This window comes from Vulpes lagopus, chromosome 11, assembly GCF_018345385.1.
Source record: "Vulpes lagopus strain Blue_001 chromosome 11, ASM1834538v1, whole genome shotgun sequence".
Lineage (NCBI taxonomy): Eukaryota > Metazoa > Chordata > Mammalia > Carnivora > Canidae > Vulpes > Vulpes lagopus.
The window spans coordinates 94,236,298-94,248,846 of NC_054834.1; the positions used below are offsets into that span (position 1 = coordinate 94,236,298).

General features: G+C 39.7%; 1 protein-coding gene across 5 annotated transcripts in view; it reads left to right on the forward strand.

Annotated features, from left to right (window-relative positions):
- Positions 1–12,549, forward strand: part of MYO3B (myosin IIIB) — a 427,577-nt gene that overhangs the window by 55,504 nt on the left and 359,524 nt on the right. For all 5 annotated transcript variants that reach the window (XR_005990597.1, XM_041773390.1, XM_041773393.1 and 2 more), the window contains exon 7: positions 6,890–7,035. Coding sequence is in view for 4 of the 5 variants with exons in the window: in XM_041773390.1 (XP_041629324.1) it covers positions 6,890–7,035 (146 nt within the window). In the remaining variant the exon portion in view is untranslated. The remainder of the gene's footprint in view (positions 1–6,889; positions 7,036–12,549) is intronic.

A 12,549-nucleotide genomic window follows, 5' to 3' on the forward strand; every position in this document is an offset into this window, starting at 1 on the left:
AGGAATATTGTTGGGAAGGGAATTTCTTTAATTCTTCTTGTATTAATCTCATGGGAACCTAGTTTTATGACTGAGACACTATCTTTAACCTTCTAATTTGTTGATGAAGAATCTCAACAGCCAGCAAATACTCTGGATGAATGAAATACATCCTTGAAAATTTAGGCAAACTTTTCAATACTTATTTACATTTTCAAGACAAAAAACCAGATATTTGCTTTATGTTATGGAAATAATTCATGCTCCCTCTAGACACTCTAGAAAATGCAAAAAGGGTTAAAGTAAATAAGATAGATATTACCCATACATCAGTGACCCAGTGATGTCTACAAGTAACTTTTGATGCCATAGAAAAAGCCGGATAACCAGCATTTTCACAAGCAATATGTCAGACAAGGCCCAGGGAAAGGGGTTGCTTGGTTTGCATGGGAAGAGGTACAGGGAGATTAATTTGCTAAAGTCATCTAGTAAGGGGATGGCAATACCAAAATGAAAATGCCTGGCTCTGGGATTTTCTTTTATCAGCCAGAAGTACAAACCTTTTCTATAATCCAAGAGGTACTAACAGTTGTTTTTCTTTGCCATTCCCTTGGTAACTGAGGAAAGGGTCAGCCATCCTCAACAGAAATCAGCAATCAGCTGACCACTCCCAAGGGTAGATGAGGAAATGATATATATCAAAGCAGTTGTATTATCAAGTTGTGGGTTTAGTTTTACCCCCTTAACTCCTTCAGGAGAGGGGAGGAGGTGCTCCCTCTGTGGGGTGGGAAGGAATGACAGGGCAGATTTAGAGAGTCTGGAACTTTGTTAGCCCGAAGAAAGCAAAGAGAACTACCCTAACAAGGAAGATTGACTCTGCTCCAAAGACCAGTAGAGCTAAACTGTTAGTGAAAACTTATTTCCTGTTCTCATGCCCTTCCAGAAAGAAAAGTTTTTGATAGCCAAGGTGGTAATGACTGACATTTGGGAGGCTCAGGCCCACCTCCCGGTAAAATAGCTATTGCCATTGGGCAGTATGTCTGCTAACGCATAGATATTGCTAGTAATCCAAGCATTAGTGCTTTTCTTCTTCCTAAAATAAGCACTAGTGTAGTTAAGTGTACCAGAAAAGCTGTAAGTTCCCATTTCAAGGTACGAACCCGGACATGCTCCATTAACCAGCATCCAAACAATTGCTCTGTCACTGAAGCTCATCTTCCCTAACAGAGGCATTATCACAGCACCAGCATCTTTTCATAGACCTTAAGACCTTTTACAAAATATTGGCAATAAAATCTCTAAGGTGCCAGCCTTCTGGTTCACATTCCACAATAACCTGTTTACTCTAGTCAATTTGCATGGAGAGGTTAGCCTCTCTGAGATCAACGCTAAACTTACTTGGAAACTGTAAAGCCATAAGAGAATAAGAGCTGGAAGGGATAGCAGAGATCATTCATTCCCACCTTTTCGTTTTATAGATGTAGAAGTGAGAACCCTATAACTAGAAGTCTCAGCTCAGAGTTTTTTTTTGTTTTTTGTTTTGTTTTTTTTCAGCTCAGAGTTTTCAAGGGACTTTCTTTTTTTTTTTTTTTAAATTTTTATTTATTAATGATAGTCACAGAGAGAGAGAGAGAGGCAGAGACACAGGCAGAGGGAGAAGCAGGCTCCATGCACCGGGAGCCTGATGTGGGATTCGATCCCGGGTCTCCAGGATCGCGCCCTGGGCCAAAGGCAGGCGCCAAACCGCTGCGCCACCCAGGGATCCCTCAAGGGACTTTCCCAAAGGCATTCAGCTGGTAAATAATGTAATTCAGACTTTCTGATTCCAATCTGAAGAGTTTTCAACACAGCTTCTTTGAAGTGTGCCACAAATTGTTGTGAACAGGAAGGGAAGAAAGATAAGAAATAATCCTTACCCTGGGTTACTTACGTTTACTTCAGGGGTCAGTTTGATGATATCATCAAGGCTCTGGCCCCTTTAAAACATTTTTAAATGGGGATCCCTGGGTGGCTCAGTGGTTTGGTGCCTGCCTTTGGCCCAGGGTGCGATCCTGGAGTCCCAGGATCGAATCCCACGTCGGGCTCCCGGCATGGAGCCCACTTCTCCCTCTGCCTGTGTCTCTGCCTTTCTCTCTCTCTCTCTCTCTCTATCATAAGTAAATAAATAAATCTTAAAAAAAAAACATTTTAAAAAATGATGAGGTTAATAGTAGATTAACACCAAGTGGATAAAACTATTAAAACTCAGAAATAGTATAAATACTCAGTGATATGCCAGAGACTTGAGGATTGTTAAAAGTGGCTCTGCAGAAGTAGGTAAGGATTTATATAACCCTGAAACTCATTGAGATTCAGATAATATTTTAATCTTGGAGCCATTAGGGCACTAGCAACTACTGCACTAGGACTCTGTCTCTATTTTGATTCATCTAAGGTTATGCTCTTAGCCTTTGCCAGGTACACTAAACATTTTGTAACTGTCCATATACATGTCTCATGGGACACTCTAGAAGGCACATTCTCTTCACATCAACCTCCCAACATGCAGTAGGACTTTGAAATCAACTCTGGAGAATCCATTCTTTATAAAATTAGCAGGCTTTCTATTCACAACACTGGATTAAAATAGATACACAAATCTGTTAAAATTCATGGTAACCTGATATCTGCTTCTGGTACTTACAACTGTGTTTTAAAACTACAAATTTTGACTAGTTGTGTTGGCATTTGACAATGGGAAGATTACAACGTATAGAGTTCTGAAATGGAAGATATACTTACTAGTCACTGAAAACATGTATTTTATTGTTACCCTTTAGCATATATTCTGCTTCTGATCTTAATAGAATTTTGCTTTTCTTATTGCATTTACATGTGAAAAAAAAAGTGAGTTCCCAAGAACACAAGTGATTTTTCTGTATCTGGTGAGGGGTTGAACTTGTTATACTGTTTGCCAAACTGACTTCTCTTCCTGATATCCCCAATGGCACCATCATTCTTCTGATCACCCAGGATCAAAATGTCTTCCTGGGTGCATTCCTTTCCCTAACCTCCCATATTAAATCCCTCTCCAAGGACGCCTGGGTGGCTCAGTGGTTGAGTGTCTGCCTTCAGCTTGGGTTGCGATCCCGGGGTCCTGGGATTGAGTGCTGCAATAGGCTCCCCTCAGGAAGCCTGCTTCTTCCTTTGCCTTTCTCTTTGTCTCTCATAAATAAAATCTTTTTTTTTTTTTTAAATCCCTCTCTGTATTAAGTCCTGCAGGTTTTCCCTTGAGCTCCCTCTTACACCTATTCTATCCTCCCTATTCCACTATGACCCACATCATTTAGACTCCTATGACTGAAGCAGACTCGAGGTCAAGGAGCATGTCTCCTTATGGTGGTCGAGGTATGAGAGAATGAGGTGTTGGGGGTCCTAGCCCTGAGTCCATGCTATCTCAATCTGTCTCTGTCCACTCCTTCAATATGACTTACAGAACCTGGGAAACTTGGTCTCAGCGCAGTATACTTATTTGCCATTGTCAGGCTCCTTTTCTTAGTAGAATATTGGAACATCTGATTCAGAGAGCACTTTGAAAGGTTGCCTTCTCCTTGAGGCAAGGGAACTAAAGACCAGTGGACTATTTAAGCATTCTTAACTCAGCTTTATTTTGCCTAGAAATGAGAATGCTGTGCTAGGGAGAACGAGATGACTTTTTCTCATTAAAAAATAGTTGTAGATTTTGGTGTTAGTGATAAGGAACTAGATCTAGGATGTGTTGACCTATGAATCCCATCACGCATGTAGCCCACATAAAGGTCTTTTACTTCTGTGAAGGATTGGTCCTACCAGAGACTGCTTCTGAGGAGATGGGAGTTTAAGTGATAAAAATCTCAAGAAACCTGGTTAATTTATTCAAAATATGAGTGCAGAAGCTAATAATTCTTTTTTTAAACATTTTTTAGAAGCTAATAATTCAACCATTCTTTGGACTTAACCTTTATTGTGTAGAACACTTAGCATATTACAATAATTTGTTCACCTGTCTCTTCTCTGCCTGGGTTCAAATTCTGACCCTGACAATGACTAGCTGTGAGTAAGCTGTTTAACTGTGCTATCCCTAGTTTCCACATCTATGCAAAGTGATGATAGCACCTACCTCACAGAATGATTATGAAGATTAAATCCAGTGTGGATTTAACTTTCCCTAGGGCCTAGTACTGTGCTGACTCATGGGTACTCAGTAATTATTTGTGAATTATTTTAGTAGGAAATTTTTCTGTAAACTGCTTTGGAAAGCCAAGCTTAAAGAATTTCTTTGTTGTATTACAAGAGAAATTTTGGGAAGAGAATTTTCCCAAAAGATACATTTCTATTAATCAGATAGAACTGAAGATAATGTCTGTCTGTAAAGAGAAGTTGAAACCACATAAATGTTTTGAATATTTTATGACTGCATTTATGAAACGTTAGGATATCTCCATTCCCACATTTGGATGGGTTCTTGGAATTGCCTTCTGTGTCCCATCCACAATGGCTAGAAGCTGATTTGAATTTTCTCCCAGAAGGTGTGGACCTGGGGCACTAGATACTTTTTGTTGTCTTGTTTCACCTGGCATGGTCTCCCTCCAAGTATCCCAAGCATTTGGAGCTCATATCCTTTATTGTACAATGTGTACATGCTAGTACACATTGTCTTAGGACACTTAAGAGTTGACATGATTTGTTATTTACTTATTATAGGTTCACTTTAAATTGTAATTGGCCTTAGCTTTTGTTGGGGAAGGACAGTGTCTTATTTTTCTTTCCCTCATAGGAACATGTAAGAATGGTGAGCTATTTGCTGATTGATAGGTCTAAAATTATGTTTGTTCCACATGTTTAGAAAAGTCGTTTCTGAAAGGGAAGGTGTTGAATAGCCTTCTCTGGCAATAAATAGTGGTGTTTCTCACCTGATTGGGGTATGAAAGTGAGGTTTTGGGGCGCTTATGAAATAGCTTCTGCTTCTAAAGTTGGAATTATTTGAACTTTAATTTGAATGCACATTTGAAAATCCGCATTTGGGCACCTGGGTGGCTTAGGGTTGAGCATCCACCTTTGGCTCAGTTCATGATCCTGGGGTCCTGGGATCAAATCCCACATTAGGCTCCCTGCAGGAAGCTTGCTTTTCCCTCTGCCTCTCTCTGTGTGTCTCTTATGAATAAATTAAATATTTTTTTTTTAAAAAAGAAAGAAAATCATGTATTAAAAGTATGGCAGGATATTATGTCAGGCTAGTCTGTTCAGAGGATGGAGCTTGGATCAGACCAGAGATGCAGGTACATGAAAGAATGTACTTCAGTTCTTCCCTGAAGAAAAGGTGGAGGACAATTAATAGTAGCAAGAGCACCAGCTCTCAGGCAAGATGGTAGGCATATTTGGCATTGCAAGTCCAATTAAGTGGGTCTGGCAAAGAGCAGGTATATAATAGTTTTCTGTCCCTGCCATTATAATATTGCACACGTGAGGCTTAAAACAACACACATTTATTCTCTAGGTCAGTCGGTATGAGACTTACCTGGCTAAAAGGAACTTCTCCATCTGGAAGTCTCATAGGCATCTCAGACTTAACCATCTCTTAAATGGACATGCCTTTTAATCTAAAGCTGCTTCTCCTTCTGTCTTCCCCATCTCACCATATACCAGTTCCATTCTGGAATTGCTCATGTCAAAAACTGTCGACTCATTTTCAACTCCTCTTTCTCATAAGCCCCAGTCAGCAAATCTAGTTGGCTCTACCTTCAAGATTATATAATCACTCTGATTATTTCTTACTGTCTTAGTTTGGATTCTTGTAGGAGCATTTTAAGTGGTTTTGCTTCTTCTACTCATGTCCCATTTTAATGTATCCTCAGCATAGCAGCCAGAATGATCTTGCTAACATGTAGGCCAAATCTGTCACTCTGCTCTTATAGCCAGTTGGCCCATTTTACTCAGAGTCAAAGCCAAGTACCTTCCGGTGGCTGGACAGGGCAGGCAGGCTCTTCACTCTGTCCCTCAGTGCTCTTCACCGTTGTCATTTGCCTACCTCATAGGCTGTGTGAGCAGTACATCATCAGACCTTCACAGTTTCCTACCTGCCCATAGCCAAGGGTCATCCTTGGTTGAGGAGGCAAATTTTAGGTCAAATAGGGAGGGACACCTGGTTCTTCGACATTCTCTTTTTCCAACCCCACGTGACAGCTACGAATCTCAGTGGAGGGGTTTTTCCTGTTTATCAAAAAGTTGATAGAGATTTCCCCACAGGGTTCCATGTTCCCCAGATCCAGGGACAAGCTCAGGGGCATTTTCTGGTTCTGCTGGTCTTGTACACAGTAAGGCCAATAACTGAAGGGGTAGCTGCTACTGAAATACAAACCAGTTGTTGGGGTTTGAGGAGGGGGCGGGGCAAGTGTTCTTAGAAAAAAGGGATGGGAGGGAGTGGTTCCTATTTTATGTTTAGCGCATCAGTCTTCCAAACATCTTTCTGCTCAATTGGCCACACTCCTGGGGATTTTGTGCAGGAAACAAGCATCTTTGCAAACTGTTCCTTGCTGTTGAATTCAGCAGCTGGTAAGGAGGTGAAGGATACAGACAAAGCCTTTCCATAAGAAATGTCAGAGCAGGCTGAGTGAGGTATCCACCCTTGTGCCTCTACCTGCATTGTGCTTGGTACCTAGAGGGTTCAGTGGATGTTTGTTGTACTGAAATGACACATTTTTAAAAAGTTAATGAGCATACCAGATGATAAGTCAGTCACACAAATAAGGTCAAGATAATACATACCTTATTATCCCCTGGATTCACTCTCAGTGTAACCAAAGGAAATAAGAGGGGGCTAAGATCATGCAAGGGCCTTTTAGGACATCCCAGGTACCAGTTGGGGTTGATGTGTTTTGCTTTTGTCTGATAGGTCATTGCTTGTGAGCAGCAGTATGACTCTTCCTATGATGCTCGCTGTGACGTCTGGTCCTTGGGGATCACAGCTATTGAACTGGGGGACGGAGACCCTCCCCTCTTTGACATGCATCCTGTGAAAACACTTTTTAAGATTCCAAGGTAGGACACAAGATGGCGCTCTTGGCTCATTAGTTCTTTGTGAGAGGGCTGCTTAAGAGGGATAATAAATAGTTCGTAAACAATTTCTGGCCAAACCTGAGAAAGCCTAATTGTAAATTGTATTTCTTTTGGGGAAAAGCTGGGTGGGGTGGTGGAGGAAGAAGGAGGATGGATATTCCCAAAAGATAGCACATCCCAAGAAATAAAAGGACTGTGTCGTAACCATTGCATTTATTTTCAGTACTCTGATTTTTCTGAGATACTTGTTCGCTATGCTTTGCAGGACTAAACATGCGATTTTGGATTAAGTAATCTGTCTAAATACTGGTGTTTTCTTTTTAATTGTATAATCACATTTGATCATTCTGTTTGAATCTTTCTCGAGTATTCAAGAAAATTTGAGGATAAAAAACATGTGTTATATTTTCATATCCACTTGAGAGCACTAAAAAATGTCAGAAAAGTGAATCAGTTTATAAAACCTTGTCTCCATCCCCTGATTTCCATCTCAATGGGACATTGTGCTGAAAGAGGTCTGTTTGGAGGGTATTTAAATACCAGTATATTTTCTGTTGTATTAGGGGTTTGTACAAGAGGTTTGGTGGTTTGTCTTGCAGCAGAATCAGGCTGCTGTTTGGCTGCTTAAGCCTCTAGTTACAGAAAACGAAGCAATCAGGGAGTTCTGTCCTGGCCAGGTTGCAGATTAAGAGATTTGTACCCTCCACATTTCTCTTTCAAAGGAAGACTCTGGGCAGGCTGAGCCGGAGCTGGAGGCTGAGCTGTTTAACTACTTTAACAATGCAAGTGTTAACCTTTCGTTATCTGCACAATCACACAGCCTTTAAAAATTTCTTCTGATTGCAATTTGCATTTCTGATTAGGTCTATTTATATGCAGATGAGGCTCTGTGGCGTTCATCATCATAATGTTATCATTTTATACCTAATCCAGATGTGATTAACTACCCACCCTTATTCCAAAAATGATTCTCACCCAAGTCTGGGTTGGTCTTTTTGCCTTTGCCAAAGTACAAAAACAAGTCCAGGCAATTAGAAGAATAGATGACAAAAGCAACTGACTTAAAATTAATAGTATGGTGATCATTCAAAATGACGTAAGAATGCAGGACCGGGATGCCTGGGTGGCTCAGTTGGTTGGTGTCTGCCTTCCGCTTGGATCATGAACCTGGTTCCTGGGATCAAACCCCGCATAGGGCTCTCTCTGCTTGGCAGGGAGCCTGCTTCTTCCTCTTCCTCTGCCTGCCATTCCACCTGCTTGTGTGCACTCTCTCTCTGTCAAATAAATAAATAAATAAATAGATGATAGATAGATAGATAGATAGATAGATAGATAGATAGATAGAATGCAGGACCAAGAACAGTATTGTATGCAGTAACATGTCAGAAAATGAGAAATGGAATTTGGGATGATTTGTGTGTATGCTTTAATATTTTACAAATCATTTACTTGTCATCATTTATTTACTGTGACCAAATAATTTCCCAAAGAACAGAATTAAGGTGTGGCTTCTAATTAGCAAGATATATGTACTTTTGATAAGAGGTCATCTGCATGGGTGTACTTTTCTATGTTTTTAAAGTATATGTTTGTGTACAGACCACCTGTTCAGAAATTTCATAAGGTAGTAAATATGAGGCAGCTTAGAGGTGTGTGTGTGTGTGTGTGTGTGTGTGTGTTTAAATAGAATCTTTATCTCCTGTGCCTCCTCTGAGCTTCTGTGCCCAGCCAAATCTCTGATCTCTAGTAATCTCTATACCTCACTTCTTCCATCTTGGGAGAAGCTTCTAGAGCTGAAGGACAAATAACCAAACCCTCCCACTGCCTCCCTCAGGACAGAGTGAACCCCAGGAACAGGACAATTGCTAGAAAAGGATCTTAGGGGCAACAAGGATTCTTATCCTAAGATAGGTTGAAACTTTCTTTTTCTCCTCCTAATGTAACCTCCTGCCCTTTTACCATTTCTTGGTTTTGCACAAGTGATGAATCAGATTGAATTAGGTAATGTCAATAATAATCAGTCATCAGATCCTCAGTGTGATTATATGTGCTGAACACTTGAGTTGTCCCAGCCTTAACAGCCAACTTGACATTCCTAGGCAGAAAGAATGGAGGTAAAAAAAAAAAAAAAAAAAAAAAAAAAAAAGCATAATTGCATATACTACACAGCTTTTTATACTCAAGTTATTTGCTTAAAAATTACCCTTGTCAGTTAGAATCATGCAGTTCTCTTACGAAGTATTGTGGATTGACCAAGCATGTATGTGCACGTGTATACTATTTTAATTTTGAGTGCTAAAAATGTACATTTCCTCAGAAAAGCTCTTTGTTAGAGATTAGAGAAATTAAGCATTTATATATTTTAAATAGGCACTCAGATTATTTACCTGTGTGTTTCATGGGGTTCTTTCTCTTACTCTCCTTCTCTCAGCATTTCTCTCCTGAGAAAGAAAAGAAATTGACAAGTAATGACAAAAATCCTTTGAATCCGTTTGGCTTCTGTTTATTTTTTTCCTATTTGGTTATGAGTGCTTTTGGTGTTCTAGAATTCCCTTCAGTTGGACAATGAGGTCCATTTCAGAGTATTCTGGGATTCTGAACACTGTATGTGGCTTCCTCCTTTGGCTTTCCTTACTTACTTCTTGCTTACAGTCTCCTTTACTGGAAACAAATTGAGTAAATTACCAAAATAAGGGAAGAAAAGAAAACCTTTACTGAGTTAGGGAAGATGTGACTTTCACAGGTTACAAAGGACTTAGGAGTTAATGAAGTGCTTGTTACATGTGAGGTGAAAGCCTTAGATGTCAACAAAGCAGATAATTCTATAGGTTCCCTGGACGCTATCAGGAAATATGAAGCAAGACCTGCCTGGATGTGGTTGACTTGCCTGCACACAGATCTCCTTGCTCTTTCTCTCTCTGCTTCCATTTCTTTTGGAGCACCTTCTTTCTTTTGACCTTCACATTAGAAGATGACACATGGAGTAATCGTGACCTGTCTTTGAAATACTGCGTGACTCACAGTCTTTCCTACATCACAAACACATACAAATTATCTGCTGTCTGTGACAGCATCCACTATTTGCTGAACCTGTCAGTATGTGTCATCTTGTCTAACGCCTTTGCTCCAAAAAAAGTCACCCTTCTCTGACAGTCACTGCTCTGTTTGCTGCTATTTTTTTCTAGGAGTTAGAAGAGAAGAAAAGAATGAAAACCATTTCTTTGGGCATCTGTGGATTTGACAACGTCTCTCTGGTGACTCTCTCCTGAGGACTCCTTTAAAATTTCAGAGACTTAGAAGGATCTTGCAGATGACCTGGATATATTTTCCACTTAAAAGGACATCTGTTTCATAGATGTAATTATAACAAGCCATAGAGTTAGAAGAAATACACAATTATGTTGTCTCTTGGCAACCAGATATCTTTCCTTAGTTTGGAATCTTTGGCTAATGACCTCTTTGATCTCCATAGATGGGAGTCAGAAAGGCAGTGGGGATCAGTGTGAGTGTATTTATTGGACAAGGACTAAAAGTTGTGTTGCTGGTCCATTTATTTGGGGCCAAATACAGGCTGACTCTTTCCACTGTCTTCCCACACATTGAGTACTTGCACTTTGTTCCTTGTAGAAAAATGCAGAATATTTTCAAGATTCCTAGCCAAAATGTCTTCGGCTGGGAGTGGATGGGACAGAATGGCCTGAACATTCTAGTCCCCAAAGCCAGTGATTTTCCCTTCCTAAAAAGAAGTTTCCCTGCAGTACACTGAAAAGAGAACTCATGATAATTACCAGCTCATGTTTGGACTTGTTTTCATCACCAAACTTAGGTTGTTTCAAACTGTACCTACACTGTACATTGTTTTCCTAAGGCTTCCGTAACAAATTGCCACAAATTTGGTGGCTTAAAACAACAGAAATATATTCTCTCACAGTTCTAGAAACTAGAGGTCCGAAATCAAAATGTTGGCAGAGCCGTGCTCCTCTGAAAGCAAAGAGGAGAATCCTTCTTTGCCCCTTCCCATTTCTAGTTACTTCTCGTATTCCTTAGTTTGTGGCAGTATAATTATAATCTCTGCCTTCATTTTCATGTGACTTTCTTCCCTGTCTTTCTATGTCTTTTCTATCATGTCCGATAAGGACACTTATTGGTTTTAGAAAAACTCATCCTAATCCAGAATGATCTAATCTTAAGACCCTTGTCTTAATCATATCTGTAAAAGGCCCGTATCTCAAATGAGGTCACATTCTCAGGCTCCAAGTGAACAAATCTTCGGAGGCCACTATTCAACTCACTATACCATCAACTTTCATGTTGTCTGAATTTCCTGAGAAACTAATTTGAGGTAAAATCTAGGATAGCTGAACTATGATGAAAAAATAATAGATTTAGGGCTATTTGGCAGGTACAGTGCTATGTGTTTCACAAATATAAATGCATCAATTCCTACAGTGACCCTGTGAGGTAGATACTATCGCCAACCACCCTTTTTTCTGGAGGAAAAAACTGGAAGCTCAGGGAGAAAGCCCCTGATTATGTACCTATAGAGGAAAATGGTTTGAATCTGAGAACTTTGACTCCAAAGCCCACATGTTTTGTGACTACAGTTGATTCTTGGACAGCATGGGAATTAGTGGGAATCCATGGTTGAAAACCTGTATTTAACTTTTGAGTCTCCCAAAGCATAACTACTAATAGCTTGTTGTTGACTGGAAGCCTTACAAGATAACATAGTCAATTAACATATATTTTGTATGCTGTATGTATTATATACTGTGTTCTTACAATATAGTGTCCTTACAATATAGTAAATGAGAAAAGAAAATGTTATTAAGAAAATTATAAGGAAGAGAAAGTACATTTACAGTACTGTACTCTTTATTGAAAAAACATTTGCGTGTAAATAAGACCTACTCAGTTCAAGCCCATGTTATTCAAGGGTCAGCTGTACATTGAAAAGTTAAGGCCCTTTTTAAGTTATATTTATTTGTTTGATGAATTACAAACAAATAGAGGTAAGCACTTAGGGGACTGGAGTATACAGAATTAAATAGGACACCCCAGTCTTTAGGAAGCTTATAATCCAGCATCATTCTCCCTGTTCCCAATTTAAACTGTCACTTTAAACCTGAGCTCATTTTATTAGTGTCAATGATTGTGTCAGCCATGAAGTTAAAGAACAGAAATCACGAGTGTCATCACAGTTGAACATAGGTCTTCCTTGGCTCATTGATTGATTTATGACCCCCAAACCAAAAATCCCTTCCTTTTCCAAACTTCCTTTTAAGTAACTGCCTTCTAGTTCCTAATTTGGAACACTTAAGACAAGTGTTTGAACTAAAGAATTGTAGAACGTAAGTTATATAAAAGCAGAGAGGCATTTCAGGTTATCATTACTGGTACCCAGAAGTTCCTATCGTATCCTAACCTCCTTGGAAAACCTGCACCTGCCACATCAGGGCTATTTCTTCTTCTTTTTTTTTTTTTTTAATTTTGTTT